This window comes from Armigeres subalbatus, chromosome 3 (assembly GCF_024139115.2).
Source record: "Armigeres subalbatus isolate Guangzhou_Male chromosome 3, GZ_Asu_2, whole genome shotgun sequence".
In the NCBI taxonomy this organism is placed as follows: domain Eukaryota; kingdom Metazoa; phylum Arthropoda; class Insecta; order Diptera; family Culicidae; genus Armigeres; species Armigeres subalbatus.
In genome coordinates, this window is record NC_085141.1 from 341,009,406 (window position 1) to 341,029,058 (window position 19,653).

At 39.1% G+C, this 19,653-nt stretch overlaps 1 protein-coding gene across 1 annotated transcript in view; it reads right to left on the bottom strand.

Annotated features, from left to right (window-relative positions):
• LOC134225846 (protein groucho-like) overlaps nt 1-19,653 on the bottom strand; it is a 134,192-nt gene that overhangs the window by 50,086 nt on the left and 64,453 nt on the right. Inside the window, exon 5 of the mRNA XM_062706254.1 lies at nt 14,351-14,395. Within this exon, the coding sequence (XP_062562238.1) occupies nt 14,351-14,395 (45 nt within the window). The remainder of the gene's footprint in view (nt 1-14,350; nt 14,396-19,653) is intronic.

Consider the following 19,653-nt stretch of genomic DNA (forward strand, 5'->3'; position numbering starts at 1 on the left):
TGAGATAATCTCTGGAAAGGGTGGTGCTGATCTGTTTGTGAATGTTTAGCAGTTTCAAGCGGTGGCTATCTCTATTGATCGAATTAAAATTAGGAATTGAATAGAATTTCAACCACTTTGTAAAACTTATCGAGTCTAAGGGATGCAGTCATGGCTACAAATATCGAAGTTACTGTTGAGGCGTAAAGCGAGGGCTTTTATGCAAATTTGGTTTGTTTCAAAACCGTTGTCAAAGTTCTAATTTGTTCGATGATTTTGAATTGACTAACATTTTGTGAAGAGATAAGAAATGGGCAGTCTCATACACGTCACAACACGTAAACAACTTTCAAAAGCTCAAACCATTTGAACCCAATCAAAGCCTGAAATTTTCAACCATCCATCTTTCAAAAGGCCACAATGTTGCACCAATAGGCCGGTAATCGTTTCCACTCCAACCGGCACACCCATCAAATAATCATCCACCATGACCGATGCACATTCCAGCAAAACTGCACCCCCCGTGTCCAGTCCATGTCTAAACCTAAGATTTGCGCCCCAACAATGTAACGAGTCATGCCAAATCAATTTCCATATTACTCAACGCCACCGCTCGCGCGAGCGCACACACAATCCGCAATCAACACCGACCGGTCAGAAAATCACTGCCTCAGTCAGACCTGACGTAATAAATTTGTACCTCTTTAAGTCTCAATCAGCGGGATCTCCCCCTATTACCATCGGCAGTATTGCATTGGAGTCTGCGCATGAGCCTAGCTTAAAAAGTGCCGTGAACGTTGCCCGCCGCTCATAAGGGTCGTAAAACTCCAAAGTTTAATGCAAAGCAGTAGCCGTGCAGTCAATCGCCTTCTGTGTACGCTCCTCCTCAAGTGGGAGCTGCAATCTCGACGAAAAGAAAACGATCCGTAAGTATGGCGACCGACCGATAGGTAGAGGGACTTTACGATGCCGGTTATTCGCAGTAAATGAGGTCCATGCCGTCCGCTCGACTTGATGTCCGATTATGGTGTGGCAAAGCGGTTGCGGCGACGAAGGCACTCTGTGAGGAAACTGGCGGCGGTGTAAAGCGGGCTGACGCTGACCACTTACGGTACGGGCCAGTCAAGTCATTCAGTATGTGCAAACATGCCCATAATGGCTACCATTATTGGTCCAGCTAACAGCGACTTCTGGGCAGTCAGTGGAGTCAAACTGAGAAATTGTATTTGCTGATTTTATTTGTAGCTAAAGTTGGAAGAAACGGTTTTCAAATGACCGCGAGGTAACACGCTGTACGACGCAGTAGATACAAATTTTGAGCTTACCGAATAAACGATTTACTCTTTATGAGTTACTTTGTATTAATATTGTATCTACAAACACTTTAAAACTAAAATGAGTTATATTTTGATAAATTAATCAGAATTAAAATATTATCAAGTTGATAGATGGGCGAAATGAATCAACAAAGCCCATCGACCGCATTACAAACATTTAATTTGAAGATAGATTAGGGCAATATCACGAACATTCTTCAGCATAGAATAAGTAGCACACATTGTATGGTACTGAAGAGTCATTGTCTGCAGTCCCGAGGAACATTCACCGCAAAGCCCCCCCTCGAAAACGTCTTCATCGCCATTCATCTTCCCGAATCACCGCCCGGAGAAATGTCTTCCAAAGATACTAATTTACTCGTACACTCCATCTGACACCGGATTGCGATTCTGGTGGAATCCGTTCGTTCCACTCGGTTGATTTCCCTCCAGGTTGGTCGGTCATGAATTATTCACATCCAGCTCTACCGCCATCCGCCCCGCCACCGTCAACGCACGACTTGAAGAACGACGACCAAGAAAGTGCTTCCCGTTCCCGCCGTCGCTGCCGTAAAGCGCACTCCAGTCAGCGGGAGCCAACCAACCAGCCAGCAGAGCTAAAGGAAGGAAGCATGCCGCGGGATGGCGAGGGTAATGCCCTTCCCCGGAGTACAATCGAGCGCGCGATAAACACAGTCGATGCGATGCGGTGCCCAACCGAGACCGGCGAATTCACGCACGGTTGAAGTCATGACTCAGCCATTAAGTGGTGCGGCCACCCATCGCAAGCCCCGCTCCCTCCCACCAAGCTGCACTGGCGACGCACACTTCATCGTTCCGATCCACCGAGAAGAAGAGACGATGACGACGGCTACGACGACGATAAGCATCGAGTTGATGATGAGCCTCAGCCAGTCCTAGTGAGCAAACGGAGCTCACCGGTTCGGAAACATGTGATGCCAAAGCCCCCGGAGTGTCGGAGTAGCTGGTTAAGCTAATTATTAACATCTCACAGCTTCCTCACCCACCGCACCACTTCTCGGCTTGTCGCTTGCTCGCACTCGAACGTATCAGACAAGGAAGAGGGCACTTGAGCGAGTGAAACATTGTTGCTTGTACCCGACTACTTCTGACTACCTTTGCCACTGTGGGGAACTTTTGGGCAAGCAGGTGGTCAACAATAAAAGATTCACATAGATTTTGCATGTTTAAGACATTTTTGAAAAGGGGAAAACGTCTTGATTATGCGGCGGATGTCTTGTGCGCTTCATAAATTATTCTGATTTTTATTCAACAGAAGCAAAAAATTGTGTTTATCAAATTAACAGAAGTTTAGTTTCTTTTGACGGCTGTTCCTGCCGTAAGGAGAACATAAAGCTCAGAAAAAAAAACTATACGGAGTACGAATTTTGATATTCTTTAGACTTAACTGAGACATTTATATTATTCTGTTAACCACGAAATGGCCCGAACAACATCCTTTTGCGAATTTCTAGATTTTTGTAAGTGGATGGGTAGGACATAGACAAAATTCAATACGAGTTTCGTTATTCGGATTCCATCCTGGCGGTCTGTATGAAATCGTTCATACACGAGCGAGTCAATTTCATTTTCCGTTACACGACTGTTGACGTTCACACTTAATTTTTCTTACCGGGATCTCAGCAACTTGTTAAGGCTCAAGGCTCCATAACTCTGTTTTGAAAATTAATGACGTTATTGCTTGTTAATATTGGTGAGGCAACTAGTACGAAAAAGTGACGAAAATTTGAGGTGGGTGGAAATGGGGTGGTAAAAGCTTGTCAGCTGCTACATAATGTTGCCAGCTGCAACAAAATGTTTACTTTTGAGCATTTATAAAATATTTATTATATGGAAACTTATTTTAAAATTATTCATACTCCACTGGGCTTTCAACATACAGTGTTGGTGAAAGTACAGTAAAACACTTTGATTCTCCGAATATTTACATTTTATCCGGTAAAATTTCGTGCACCGAGCACACTGAGACAGTTTCCCAAATTAATGTAAGACGAAATTATGTCTTTTTTATTCTTCATCCGCAGACTGTTTGTTTGGGGGTCGTACGCTTATTACGTAAGCAATTTTTCTGGGTTTTTCTAACCCCCCTCCCCCCATGTAAGATTTCTTTCATACAAATGATTTTTTATTTATATGGAGCGTAAGATATTGACCGACCCCAATCCCCCCATAAGTGCTCACGTAATACGTGTACGGCCCCTTTGTGCTGCGTGAGTCTCGTGCCATCCATCCACACTTTCTTGTGCGCAGTGCAAATAGAACAGAATCGAGTAGAATTAGGCTGTGGCACACAGCTTTGAAAGAGTGCTAGCCACAGATACTGATTTATTAGTTCTAATCTGTAAAATGAGTAAGGAATAATGAAATGTATATTTGCCACCAAAACCGATTATATGTTGAGAAATTATTATACGAAAACATTGATTGTGGGGGGAGAACACAGTAAAAGTATGCGCTGTCGTCTGCTTGGTCGTGGCTGCTGCTGCGGCTGCCGTGGTTTTGTTTTTTTGACTGCATGGTAGGATGAATGGTACGGTTAAATTAAATGTCAACCATTCTCCACCCTGCCAACAGAACCTTGCATAATCTTTTCTTTTTTCTGGTTGATTTGATTAATTCGACAAACCGCAATAATTATTTGATTAAACAGATCTGGCAACGATGAAATGATGATTCTTTTCTTGTATATGCATAAAGTTGTTTGCGTGTCGACTAGCATATTCGATGTATTGTTTCGATATTTCTAAGTTGCTTTGCCGAGATTTTGAGCGCACTATTTCACCTAATGCGGTAGTGAATTTGGGTGTTCCGAATTTTGCAACATTCACAATACGGCCGTCAAATTTGTCTCTCACTTCAAATTTTTTAAAGCAGTTTTCGTTGGTTTTTCGACATGAAGTGAAGAAATTGGTGTTCAACATTAAAGACAAAAGTGAAAGTTAGGTAGTGAATTATGTTTAGTTGTGATAAAATAAAGAAAACGGCGAGAAAAGAACAAGTGAAAAACTGAGTGCATGTTCAAAATAAGTGTATGCGTGTGTTTCAATCGTTTGGAGTTGGTGTGTGTACAATTAGTATACGAAAATTTGTCTAGGAAAAAAGCAGATTTAAGCGCTTTTAAGTCAAATAATTAATAATTAATTAGCTAGGTGAGTGAAAAATTCATATGAAAATACCATGAATATACGTTGACAGAGGTAAGTTGGTGAATAGCAGTGAAATATTGAATTTTGTCTAAAATTGCATTAGTATTAGTGCGAATGGGAACAAAATCATCTTCATCATCAAATTGATTACGGTTTATAGAGCCTTAAACTTCTAGCGAAATTTGCACAGCCGAGCCTCAGCAAATATGTTTTTGGCTGAGATATCCGTCAAAATTGCTGAAAATCAGCAAATAATTTGCCTAAAATCAGCTAACAAACGTCATTTTTTGCCTTGATATCAGTTTTTTTTTTAATTTTTCTGGGCTCACGGCTGTGCGAATTTTTGCCGAGCTGCAGAAATAAAAATAAAAAACCCAGAAAAAAATTAAAAAAACCCAGCCAAGAAATTTAAAAAAAGCCCAGAGAAAAAAAAATGACGTTTGTTAGCTGATTTTAGGCAAATTATTTGCTGATTTTCAGCAACTTTGAAAGAAATCTCAGCTTCACGGCCTCGCAGTTAGCGGCGTCAATCGTCTGGGAGCATTTGCGTGCTGTGGGTTCGATTCCCGCCCTATTAAGGAGAAAACTTTTCGTAAAGCGGGAAATTCTCCACTAGTCAACTGGGTGTTGTGTAAAAATGTCCTGTCCGTTATCTAATGCTTGGTGTTAAGTATTCAGTATGTGCGACCTCCGTCCGAAGACGGTGATCCTGTCTTTTATAAAAATCTGCTGTGCGAATATCGGTAAAAGTTTACCAAATTACTGAGATCGCGGTAAAAAATAAATAAATGTCAGGTCTAATGAAAAGTGAAAAGCGAGAATTTAGAAGTGAGAAGTGATAAATAAGAAACGAGAAGTTAATGGGAAGCGGTAAGCTAGAAATGAGAAGTTAGTGGCATTAAAGTAGAAGTAGGTGAAAATGAAAAGTGACATGTGACAAGTGAGAAGGTAGAGGTAATAACAGGGCTGGTAGCGACCAATGCTGCTCAAAATAGTGACTTTAGTGACAAGGGACAAAAAAGGGACCAAATAATGACTTTCAGTTGCAGAAAAAAGTGACCAAATAGTGACTTTCAGTTTCAGTTGCAATTTCTATGAGACGAAATTAAGCGTTTTTGGGTCGAGGAAGATTTATTTTTCGTAATTTGTGGCGGAAACAATCTTTCACTCACCACTCTCTCAAAACAAACTCAGAAAAGAAACGAAAAGCGTGCACGATAACTTTTGCCCTCTTTTTTATCCCAAAGAAATTTTACTAAATATCAGGTAAAAGCAGGACTGCGACCAAATCAAGCCTTTGCGCCACTGGAAGTGAGCGAAACATAGTTATCTAATACTCATAAAGACCTGTTTTTCTTCCCGAAAAATGATGTCTAACATTCTCTTCTCGTGAGAATGAGTTAAAAATTACGATCACTGAACACCTACTTAAGAAAGATGCAGATTTGCTATAGGTTTAGGAAGTTTTTGGATTTTTTAGTGCGAAAGGAACATCAGTACTGATCATTTTGGTAGAAAACGAAACAAAAATTATGAAAATTCAGTTATAACGAACCGGGGATTGAACGCTCGACCTCTTGCTTATAATGCAGGACTTCGGGCTCGTCTTCAAATTCAAAAGTTATAAAAAAATAATGAATCTAACAAAATAAAAAAAAATCATTCCAAAATATTGATCGAAGTGGATGTTGGGAGGGAAAAACGGCTTTTATTTTCTCATGTCCTTACAGCAAAATTACTTTTGGGATCCCTTACATATCTAATGTATCGCCTTTCAATTCATAGATGCAAATATCATTATTTCGATTTGAAAATAAATATTTTTATTTTACCAAAATATCACGCGCTGGGAAAAACTTCGTTAATAACTCAACAGTTACAACCGTGATTGTTGCGTCTGGTACAAATACAATAATCCTTTTTCACACCAAACCAATAAATCTTCGGCAAACTACAGCAATTCGCTACAATGATAAAAAGAAAACAACCAAAAAGAGCAATGGATTAATGCAGTTACGCGCCTATGATTCTAAGCACGAGGTTTGTGATAAATCAATTTTCTGTTATAAAAAACTGATAAGCATTCTTGATTTAGCACCAGAAGCACCAGGAAGATTATCTAAATTTGAAAAGATTGATCTGAACCGCCAATAGTGCAATTGATAGGGGAGACTGGGCAGACTTGATCCACTTTTCTCATTTTCGATGTATCTCAGCGCATGCAATCTTCAAGATTGAGGAGACTTTATCCCCTTTATATAATATCTATATCCTTTCCCGTCAAAAATTGCATCTCGTTTTATGGTCTCAATCGATTCTTCCGGTCAACTTTCTCTCTCTCTCTTTCAACTCTCTCTCAAGCCTCTAAATATTTTAAAAATCGAAAACAAAAGTTGAAAAAATGCTGCACGTGTGAACCGGTCTAAAAATTCACCCGCTGTTCGTTCAAAATCGGGCGGAAGTTATACCAATGTTGAAAAACGGCACTTTTTGAATATTTTGTTTTAAGTTTGAAAAATACTTAGAGACCTCAAAGAATATGGATTCATTGGGAAGGTTGACTTTAAATAAAATAAAGAATCGATTGAGCCAATTAAATTTTTTGACGGGAAATGTCAATTAGCTACTGGTGAAATGCCAATAAGAGCAGCGAGTAAAATGGCTGGCTAAGTTTCAGAGCGATCATTTTTCCAAGATCCGTAATTTCATTTCCGCCATGAACAAAGCATCATCCGACATAAAGCTTCATTCAAAAATAGTCAATAGTTTCAAAATAGTTGAAAATAGTGACTTTTTGCGAGAAAAAGTGACTTTAGTGACTTGAGGTCAAAAAAAGAGACTTTTTAGTGACTTGCCCGAAAAAAAGTGACACGCTACCGGGCCTGTAATAAGTGAAGAAGCAAATCAAGAAGTGAGGAGTGACAAGTAAGGCAGTAAGAAGGGCAGCCCTTACTTTGCACCGTTCAATGTGCAAAAACGATCCATAAAAGAATGAAAAACGATCCGTAACTAACATCTGAATGTTCCATAAAACGATACCATAAATCCATAAAATAGTTCGGGAGATTCCATAAAAAATAATTTTATGATCCATAAATCTTTGAAAAATGATCCATAAAAGCTATATTTTGATCCATAAAATTTCAAATTTGCGCAATTTTTATCCTGATGATGATCCATAATTTCAGTAATATGATCCATAATTTTGGTCATATGATCCATAATTTTGTTTATATGATCCATAATGCTTGGAAAGAAGGCCAATGAAACTATATTAATTGATCCAAACATTTTATAAAATCTATGGATCATTTGCCAAAATTTATGGATCATATCACCAAAACTATGGATCATTTGAACCAAGCTATGGATCAGATGGCCAGAGTTATGGATCATATGACTAAAATTATGGATCATATTACTAAAATTATGGATCATCATTACGATAAAAAAAATGCGCAAATTTGAAGTTTTATGGATCAAAATATAGTTTTTTATTGATCATTTTCCAAAGATTTATGGATCATTTGTCATACGTTCATGGTAAAATAGCAGGAATTGTATTGTTTTTCTTGACTATGTTAATGGAACATATTTTCCCATTAATTGCTAAATTTTAGTTTAGTTAAGGATCGAAAAAATATTCTTTTTGGGATCTCCTTTACTATTCTATGGATTTATGGTAGCGTTTTATGGAACATTCAGAAGTTATTTATGGATCGATTTTCGTTTTTTTAAGGATCCGTCTTTATTGTTTATATGCAAAAGTATGTTTTGCCAGTAAGAAGTAAGAAAGTCTTCCTTCTGCTTATTTCTATCTTCCCTTTTCTTTCTTCAATATTCCACCTTACTTCTTCCTCATCTCATCTATTTTATTCCTTCTTGCCTCTTCCTCCTTCCTCTTCTGATTCTTTCTCCTCTCTTCTTACTTTTTCTGTCTCTCTTCTTGCTCCTTGCTTTTGCGTTTTCTCTCTTTTCGTTTCTCATACTATATATAATAGCCCTGTTTGTCTGTCCGGTGACTAGTCAATCAGATACAGAACGCGGGGAAATTCTCACAAGAAATAAAATATTTGACACTTCAATTCTTTTTTACTATTAGATGCAGAAAACAAAACCAGTGACAACCTTAGACAACCAGACACAGCATTTGATGAAAAAAAATCACAGACAACAGACAAACGAGAAATGACAAGTGAGAAATGAGAAGTGAGAAGCTAGTTGTGAGGAAAGAAAAGTTTGAAAGGTTAGAATTGAGAACAAGAAGTGAGAAGTGATGAGTTAGAAGTGAAAAGTGAGTGAAAAGCGGTAAGCTAGAAATGAGAAGAAAAAGGCGTGAAACTAGAACCAAGAAGTAACAAGTAACAAGTAAAAATGAGAAGTGATATGTGACAAGTGAGAAGTGACAAAATAGAGGTGAGAAGTGAGAATTGAGAATTAATAAGTAAAAAGAAAATTAAGAAATGAGGATTGAGAAATGAGGAGTAAGAATTGAGAAGGTCTTCCTTCTGCTTATTTCCTTCTTTCTTTCTTCCATATTTCATCTTCCTTCTTCTTCCTCCCATTTTCCTTTTTTTTCTTTCTGCTTTCATTAATTTTACTCTTTCATGCGTCTTATCCTTTTTCTGCTTCTTTCTCCTCCTTTTCTTGCTTTCACCATTTCCCTTCTCACTTCCCCACATTCCACTTCTCACTTTTCAATTCTCAATTACACCTCTCACTTATCATTTCTTACCACTCACTATTAACTTTTCACTACAGGTAATCTTCGATATAACTTACCCCCGATAGCATGTTCTATATCTGACAAATATCTAGTCGATATTGGGCAAAACTTTTGTCAAAGTCAAGACTGATGTCGAGTAAGGTATTGGTATTGTAGAGCCAAGCATGGAATGGATATAAGATTTATTTTAAGATTAAAAATAGACGAAATTTATGGATGGAATTTCTAAATGAATTACAGGAGGAATTTTCAAATCTTCTTGTTTTCTTCTTTAATGGCTCTACATTCCAACTGGAACTTTGCCTGCTTTCAACTATTAGTATTCTATTAGTACTTCCTCAGTTTTTAATTGGTAGCTTTTCTATGGCCACCATTGCATAAGTATGTAGCTTGTTTGGACATCTCACTACTGACTTTGCACTACTCACTTTACAGTGAGAAGTATAAGATGAAGAGTGAGAAGTGAGACATCTCATTTCTCACTTACCACTTTTCACTGCGTAAAGTAAGAAGAGCACACATCGCTTCTAACTTCTTATTTCTCTTTTTTCACAGTGAGAAGTGAGATGTGAGACGTCAAATGACACATACGGCCGAAAAACATGTTCGGCCGAATTACCTATTGCGTAGGTATGACCTATTGGGCCAAATAAACTATTGGGCCAAATGTCCCTCACCCTTCATTTCTCACTTATCACGTCTCACTGCGTAAAGTAAGAAGAGCACACATTGCTTCTAACCTCTTATTTCTCTTTTTAACAGTGAGAAGTGAGATGTGAGACGTCAAATAACGCATTCGGCCAAAAAACCTGATCGGCCAAATGACCTATTGGGCTCAATGACCTATTGAGCCCAATTACCTATTGGGCCAAATGACCTATTGGGCCAAATGATGTATTGGGCCAAATGATGTATTGGGCCAAATGATCTATTGGGCCAAATGACTTATTGGGCCAAATGATCTATTGGGTCAAATTACCTATTGGGCCAAATGACCTATTGGGCCAAATGTCCCTCACCCTTCATTTCTCACTTATCACGTCTCACTGCGTAAAGTAAGAAGAGCACACATTGCTTCTAACCTCTTATTTCTCTTTTTAACAGTGAGAAGTGAGATGTGAGACGTCAAATAACGCATTCGGCCAAAAAACCTGATCGTTTCCATTTCCAGCCAAATTTAAATTTTGTCTCCCTTCTTCTGTCTCTTCTATTCCTGTCGCCTGAAGGGTTTGGCTGAAAAGCCGGAGGCCACTAGACTGAAAGTTGTTTATTCGAATATGCCATTTGGCCCAATAAATCATTAGGCCGAAGCCCATCAGACCGAAAGTCAATTTTCCAAAAATGTAATTTGGTCGAAATGGACATACGGCCAAAAATGTCGTTTTACTGTAATTTAGTCACTTTAGGTAATATCCAAAAAAAAAGTCGAGTCAAGTATGAGACACTGACGACGGCCTTACTGAGGTACAAACAGGTGGTGAAATAAAATAAAATGGTATCGAACTCGTCCTATGAAAAGTCAAGACATTCCATATAATTTTCTTACCAAAAAGTCGTTTGGCCAAATAGGTCAATCGGCCAAAAAGATCATTGGCTGAAAATGCCGTTTGGCCTAAAAAGTCAATTGGTCAAAATTCAATATGTCATTTGGCCAAAAAGGTCGTTTGGCAGAAAGGGCCATTTAGCCGAAAAGATCATTAGGCTGAAAGGATCATCCGGCAACGACCATTTCTGTCAAATGTCTAATTCTTCCAAATAGAATATCGCCTAGATGACTTTCGGCCCCACGTGTTATTTGGCCCAAATGTCATTCGGCCAAATGGCTTTCGGACGAATGAGTTTCGGTCAAATGACTCTTCGTCGGGGTCGGGAAGGGTGCTGAAAGGTTGCCTTGGTTCATCTAGTCGAAGATAGGAGGACAGGTGATGTATCAGCTAGACTGTTGTGGAACGGGGGAAAGGATCCACCACGTTGAGAGTCGAGGCTATGCGGGAGTCTCCGTAAGGGCGCTGCTCATAGCGTCCGTTATCCCTAATGCGGGCTAGTCTGCTTTGCTTGGCTGCTGTTGCTTTAAACGCTAGCGCCAAACAGGAGTCGCTTGCTTCCTGGAGTGCTTTGGAGAGACAGCGGCTTCGAATTTCGTAGCTAATGCTCTCAAGCCGTTAGTAGAAAAACAAACTCGTGGGAAACTAAGAAAAACATCAACAGCTGATCATGGCACTGTTATGTTGGCAAAGTTTGATTCTTTTATGTCATCCATAAGGATGTCAGCCCAAGTTCACGGACAGAGCGTCTGAGACTACAGGAAGCTAATCTTCCAGGAAAAACTGCAAAAAAAGTGTCATTGCAACGGAAAAATAATTTCAATCATGGTCCGGCTTGGAAGAACTAATGGAATGGCGGAATATCCTGATGGCCAACGAAATGTTCGTAGACCATCTGGCAAAAAAAAATCGATTCGCGGTACAAGCAGGGACTGCCATAATGATAATGATGTTAACGAATAGTATTTATCGAGTTCTTTAACAGAAAAATGAAAAGCATGTATGTTGTAATTTAGTGCTTACGTCATTTTTCCAGATTCCAGCAGTAGAAGCGGTAGTATCATCGTTTGGACTACATTTTTTGGTACGGATTAGGTCCTACTTTCCGTATCAATTCCATCATGATCAGATTTATATATTTAAAGAAAAAACAGAAAGCAAAAAAACATGGAAGAGGATATGCTCCCCTAAGCGGAAGAGAACATGCCTCTTGTATGGCGTTTCCAGCAGGACAACGATCCGAAACACACGTCTAAGTATGTGAAGAAATGGTTTCTTGCGAACAAAGTGACGGATATTTCACGGCCTAGTCAATCTCCTGACATCAATCCATAGAAAATGTATGGAATGAACTCAAAAGAAAGATTTCTGGGTATTTTCAAATAAGGATCAAATATGGACCGCTAGTCAGCGCTTAGGTGAGTCAATGCCAAAAAGATTGAACAAGGTTCAGCTGAACAATGATGGTTTCAATAGTCAGCTAGTTTCGAGTCGGCACACCAGGCTTGGAAAAAAGACTGATTCAAAAGTGATCAACTAATTAAAAGTTAATTCATCATCAGATCTGACATTAAAATCCCGCGTTCGACGTTGGAAATGTATTTCCAATATTCGGCCACCCGCATTCCCATAGTGCTTCGGAAAGATTTTTGATCATCAGCAGCGCGGCCCAGGAGAAACTTTCGTTCGCATGTAAAAGGTACGGGAGACGGTCTTCTGATTGATGGAGTCTCCCAGCGCGCCAACTTAGTTGCGCGCATTCGGTGGCTCCTGCGGAGGTTCGAAGCAGCGCTAAATTGCATGTGAAACAGATTATTTCGCCATTTATCTTCTCGCGGGTACGGATAATTGGTTTGGTAACGCAGCTGCAACACATTAGCTGTGGAACCACCATCAAAGTGTGAATGGCGCTGAAAGCTCCGGTCGTGTACTCTAATTAAAACATTTTTCATTCCGTGGCCGAGAGTGGCGTTTGGAATAAAAAAATGAATTACTAGCTGGTGCCACCACTCCAGTCCTACACTGACTGGTACCAGTTCGTAGTAAATCTATTGAAAGCCGTCGTATTATTCAACCCCGTGCGATTGGTTCGATAAAAAGTATCACAATTTAGACGCGCCGATACAGCAATGGGTTTCTTGTTTCCTATTACGTTACGCCTTGTTTGCTAGTGCTGCGATACGCGAACTCAACTACGGGCAACCCGCCAAAGCCGAGGTTCACTCCGAGACTAATTGGATAAATGCGATTCAAGCGAGGAAATATTAAATTACCCTGCTTTTTCGTTTGGTCGGTCCGGCCCCGACGAAAGGTTGCTCTATTACGGGGTACGAAACCAATAGGTTGAAACGGGTCAATCGTTCATGGCACCGTCATAACGCCACTAATGTTTTGAAAAAGGGGCGATTTCTGCAGTATGGCACTTAACATTTCTATTAGAATCAGGTTGTTGTTTAAGAACACATTCAATAATTTTGAATATCTGATAATCTGAAAAAAGCAATCAATTGAAACATTCATCAACAGAATGATAATGTTAAGATAATTATTGAACATTACCTAATAGATTTCTCCTTCTCGAAGTTCAAGTAGATCGAAGATTCATTTGAAGCATCACTACTCTACGAGAAGGGCTCTCCTTCGACAAGCCGTCTGCTGCTGTACACGTCGCCTGCGAAACGAGCAGGCAATCAAAGAGCTTTCAAGGAGCCCCACACTTCGCAGTGTGCCGTTCTTCGAACTGAAACATCCATTATAGTAAATAGTTTGTCTCTATTGGTGTGTCTATTAATGCGCTGGAGGCATTCCGCATACTGCGGACCACAACCCGCCCACTGTCTGTCTGGGCTCTGCCACACTCTGCACAGAGTACACAAGTAAAGACAAGTACGAAATTGCTGGCATGCAATTCTCTAATAGCACGACTGCCTGATTGCAAGCACCAAGCTGTTAGACAGCTCCATACAAATGGGATGCCGCTACGAAAATAGCCTATTATGTTAGTTTAATGCGATTTAACATAATGATTATTATGTTATAATTCCGAACGGCGCACGGAGGGAGGGAGGAAACGCTCCACTGGCACTGGCAACAGAGCGCCAATGCTTTGTACGGGCGCAACAAAGGTGTTGAAATCGTGTGGAGCCATCAGCGTCGTCAGCATCTCGAACATCAACATAATCACCCAAGTGTGCAGAGCGCCTCGGAACCGGTTGGCCGAACAATCGAGAATAAGACGAAGATCAAGAGCTAGTCGTGAATGGGATGATACTTCCGACTGCTGCTGCCGCTACGGTGAACACATACTCGCTGGTGCGGAAATCCAAAAGAAGAAGTAGTCGACCGGAACCCGCTCTGCTACAGGGAGAACTCAATGAAGGGATACGAAGAGGGATGATTGGAGACACCTTTGCACGCATCGTATCGGTGAAAGGATTGTAACAATGTGAGCCAACAGAGGAGCTTGCCATCCGGGCTGGGATCTTCACGCTCGGATGAATGGGAACTTAATTACTAACTTAATCAATAGAAGCCCTAGCGAACGATTGAACGAGTTATGTAAACAGACAGCATTCATAACATTTTGGTCGTACGTACCTGTTTGTGCATCTCCACATTTAGACCGTAGGACATCTCGTAGTACTGAAAATGGAAAATATGCATGATAAGATTAACGAATTTTAACAATAGAAGAAGATTTTGTGATTTGATGACTGGTGAGTCTTGTTTCGAAATTTTTCTCATAAAATCATCATGTATTGGCATGTTGTCAATCTGTCCATCAGCTTTAACAAAAAACAACATTTGTAATCATTCGTATCACGTTCAATTTTTGATTTTTTTTTATTTCACGCTTGATTGCACGTATTTTCCCCTACGCCAGCGCAGTAGATTAACATCGAGTACAACAAATCATAGATCGCGTAGCTCGTTTCGAACAAGCTAATTAAAAAAACGGTAGATTGTTTTTTTAACAAACGAATTGTGTGCCCGTCGCGTCGTCACGATTACTACCAACGCACGCTGCTCGGAACAATTGCCATTTTTGATTTTATCGCAAAACTGTGCTTCCAACATGATACGGGAAACTGGGAATGAATCACTTTCCCTACTCCCCCTTTCCATCGTTTCAGTGTGGGCAACACTGTTGCTGTACCATGAAGGGAGATTGTGAAAGTTGATAGCTTTATCGAAAATTAACTGACCGACGGTCGATGTCAGTCCGAAATTGCGCGCAGAAATTATGATGAAAATGTAACGCAAATTGAGCAAATCGAGACAGTCATAAACAAAATTGTAAAAAACAAATGATAAAAAAATTGTGTCAGATCTATACAGCTATTAGAGTCGAATAAGTTAACTAGTTCGTACAGCTGTACAACTTCTAATATGTCTGAAAATTTGTATCCATCATTTGAAAAATGTTCCTACAACTATCAGCAAAATCAGAATGCGTATCTTAAAAATTTTCAATAGTAGTTCAAACGAAAAACCAATTATAAAATCCTTTTGCTATTCTAAAGCTCAAATATCTGTTTTCAAGAAATTTCAAGAAATTTCTCAAAGAAAACTCGTTGTAAAGCTTACAGAAAATTCGTTCGAAATTTTGCTAAAATTTCGTTTAGTTCCGTTGGAGTCCCCCACCAAAAATGTGTTAAATTCTCCAACCCGAAATCCGTTGGAATTATCCACCAGAAGTTCAGTGGATTTTAACATTTAAAAAAATCATCGGAATGTTCCACCGGTAAAAAAAAATTTTGGAATGTCCCACCGCAAATTCGTTGGACTGTCCCACCGTGAATCTGTTGAATCTCGCACCGTGAATTCATTGAATGCCCCATCGGAAATTCGTAGAATTTTCCCATTAAAATGTCTTTCAAATAACCCACCGTAAATTTGTTTGAATGTCCCACCAGAAATATGTTGAATATTCCCACTGGAAATTCGGTGATATTATCCACCAGAAAATCGTTGGATTTCCCCATCAAAAATTCGTTGTCCAAGCGGATTTTTTTCTAGAATAACCCACCGAGAATTAGTTGAATTTTCCCAATAAATATTCGTTGGAACGTCCCATCGGAAATTCGTTGAAGTGTCCCAACAGCAATTCGTAGGTTTCTCCCACCAATATTTTTTGAAAGAGTTTCTCACTAGAAATTCGTTGGATTCATCACATATTCGTTGGAATGTCCGTTAGAATGTTGAGCCAGAAATTTGTTGGATATTCCCACGGAAAACTCGTTAAAGTTTCCCATTTAAGATGCGTTAGATTTCACCAAAAAATTGTTAGAATTTTGTATCAAAAACCCCACAGAAATAAATTAGAATTTCCCACAAAAACTCGATGTACTTTTATATCAAAATTTCGTTGGAATGTCTCAAAAAAAGCTTGTTATATTTTTCCATAAATTCTATTTTGATATTCACCGTAAATTTGTTGGATTTTCTTCCATAATGTCGTTGGAATGTATCATCGTTAGTTCGTTAGAATGTCCCACTAACGGATGGATTTTCCCAAGAAAAGTTTGTTGGATTTCTTCATGAAAAATTTATTGGAATGTCCCACCGTAAATTCGATTAAATGCTTCACGATAATTTGAGTAAAATGTCCCACCGAAAATTTGTTAAATGTCCCACAGTAAATCATCGAAAATTCGTTGAATTCTCCCATCGAAATATCTTCGGAATGTCCCACCGTAAATTGGTTGAAGTTCCCAGCAGAAATATGTTGAATTTTCCCACACACAAAATCGTTGGAATGTCCCACTGGGAATTCGCAGGATGCCTAATGAAAAAAAAAGTTGAATTTTTCCGTGAAAAGTTTGTTGAAATGTCACACCGTGAATTCGATTAAATGTCCTAAAATATTTGAGTAAACTGTCCCACCGCAAATTCGTTGAATGTCTCATCGTAAATTATTTGAATGCTCCATCGTAAATTCGTTGGATTTTCCCATTAACATATTTTTTATATGTCCCACCAGACATTTGTTGGGTATTCCCACCGGAAATTTGTTGGAATGTTCCCAACACAAATTCGTTGGATAATCCCATCAAAATACCTTTCGCACCGTGAATTGGTTGGAATGCTTCAACAGATTTTCTTTTTGGATTTTCTCGGTGGGAGAAGATTTCCAGTGAAAAAAATGTTGGATTTTTCCATGAAAAGTTCATTGGAATGTCCCACCGTAATTTCGTTGAAATGTTCCACGATAATTTGAGTAAAATGTCCCACTTTCAAATGTCTTTGAAAGTTTAATCGTAAATTCGTTGGATTCTCCCATCACAATATCTTTGGAATGTCCCACCGTTAATTGGTTGGAAAGTCACACCGGAAATTTGTTGGAATGTCCCACCGGGAATTTGTTGGATTTTCCTCAAATTCGTTTGAATCTCCAACTGTAGAATCGTTGGTATGTCCCACCGTAAATCCGTTGAATGTTCCACCTCGAATTCATTAAATACCCCATTGGGAATTCTAATGACCAACCAGAACATCGTTGGACAGTCCCATAAAAAAATCGTTGGAATGTCCCGGATTTTTTAGAATCACCCATCGAGCATTAGTTAGATTTTCCCAATAAATATTCGTTGGAACGTGCCATCGATAATTCGATAAAATGTCCAACAGCAATTCGTTTGGTTTTCCCACATTTTTTTAGGAATTTCCCATTAAAAATTTTCTGTATTTTTTATCAAATATTCGTTGGAATGTTGCACCAGAAATGTGTTGGCTATTTCCACCGAAAACTCGTTAAAGTTTCCCATTAAAAATTCGTTTGAATACTCCATAAAAAACTCGTAGGAGTTACCCACCAAAAACAAATTAGAATTTCCCACAGAAATTCGTTGTATGTTTTCGTTGGATATTGCAACCAGGAATTCGATGGAAGTACCCATCCGTTGGATTTTCTTCCATAATATCGTTGGAATGTCTCACCGTTGATTCGCTGGAATGTCCCACAGAAAATTCGTTGGATTTCCCCACGAGCAATTTGTTAGAATTCTCCAAAACATCTTTGGAATATTCCACAATGAATTGGTTAGAATGTCCCACTGAAATTTGTTGAATTTTCTCACCGGAAATTTGCTGCAATGTCAAAATATCTTCGGAATGTCCCATCGTGAATTGGTTGGAATGTCCCAGCAGGAATTTGTTGAATTTTCTTACACAAAAAATCGTTGAAATGTCCCACCGGGAATGAAATATTTGTTGGATTTTTCCATGAAAAGTTTGTTGGAATGTCCCACCGCAAATTCGATGAAATGTCCCACGATAATTTGAGTAAAATGTCCCGTCGGAAATTCGTTGAATGTCCCACCCCAAATCTTTGAATGCTCCATCGGAAATTCGTTGAGTTTTCCCTTTAAAAAAATGGAGGGTCCCACCGTGAATTGATTGGAGTGTCCCACAGAAATTTGATGGATTTTCTCACCGCAAATTTGTTGGAATGTCCCCCATCGGAAATTCGCTTGATTCTCTCATCGAAATATCGTTGGAATGTCGCACCGTGAATTGATTGGAATGACCCAGCAGAAAATTGTTGAACTTTCTCGCACAAAAAATCGTTGGAATGTCCCACCGGGAATTCATTGGAAACCCAATGCGAAATTTGTTGGATATTTACATGAAAAGTTTGTTGGAATGTCCCACCGTAAATTAGATAAAATGTCCCACGATAATTTGGGTTAAATGTCCCACTGGGAATTCTTTGAATGCTCCATCGGAAATTCATTGGATTCTCCCAATTAAATAACTTTGGAATGTCGCACCGTGAATTGGTTGGAAAGTCACACCAGAAATTTGATGGATATTCCCACCAGAAATTCGTTGAAATTTCCTACCAGAAAATCGTTGGAATATCCCACCAGGAATTTGTCGGCTTTTCCCACACAAAAATCAAATTTTCCCGCGGGTATGACTCTCAACGTAATGTCTAACCGTGAATTCGTTGTCCCATTAGCAATTCTTTTAATTTTCCCATAAAATTTTTCTGAATATCACACCGTGAATTTCTCATAAAAATCATAGGAATGTCCCGCAAATTTCTTACAATTACTCACCAGAAAATCATTGTATATTTCCATGGAAAACAGTAGGATTGTCCCACCGTGAATTCGTTGGAATGTCCCACAGGAAATTCGTTGCAATCACCCACCGGAAATTCGTTAGATTTTACCATTTGAAATTGTTGGAATGTCCCCACCGTAAATTCGTTGAAATATCCTACCGGAAACCTGTTGGAATCACAGGAAAATTCCGTCAAATATTCGTTGAAAATTTCGTCAAATACTCGTTGGGATAGCCCACCAGAAACTCGACGGATTGAATAGAAAATTTTTTAGAACGTCTCACTGGAAATTTATTAAAAATCCCTCTGTTTTGGCTTTTCTGGTCATAGAATTTATAAAGCGGAGTGATTCTACTACATCCGACGTTTCGACCCTTGGTTTGGGCCTTCTTGGTTTGGCCCAAACCAAGGGTCGAAACGTCGGATGTTGTAGAATCACTCCGCTTTATAAATTCTATGACCAGAAAAGCCAAAACAGAGGGATTTTTCGTTATATACCCTGGTCGTTCCCAATATAAATAGCGGAAATTTATTGATATTTATCACCGTGAATTCGTTGGAATCTCTGAATAAATTGAAGCAATGTTCCACCGTAAATTAGTTGGAATGTTTCGCCAGAAATTTGTTGAATATTCCCACCGAAAACTCCTTGAAGTTTCCCATTAAAAATTCGTTGAATTCCAATCAAAATTCGTAGAATTTTCCATCAAAAACTCGTTAAAATCTCCCATCAGAAATGAGTTCGAATTTCCACGGAAATTCGTTGTATTTTCCCATAAAAATTTCGTTAGAATGTCCCGCAGGAAACTCGTTGGATTTTCCCATTGAA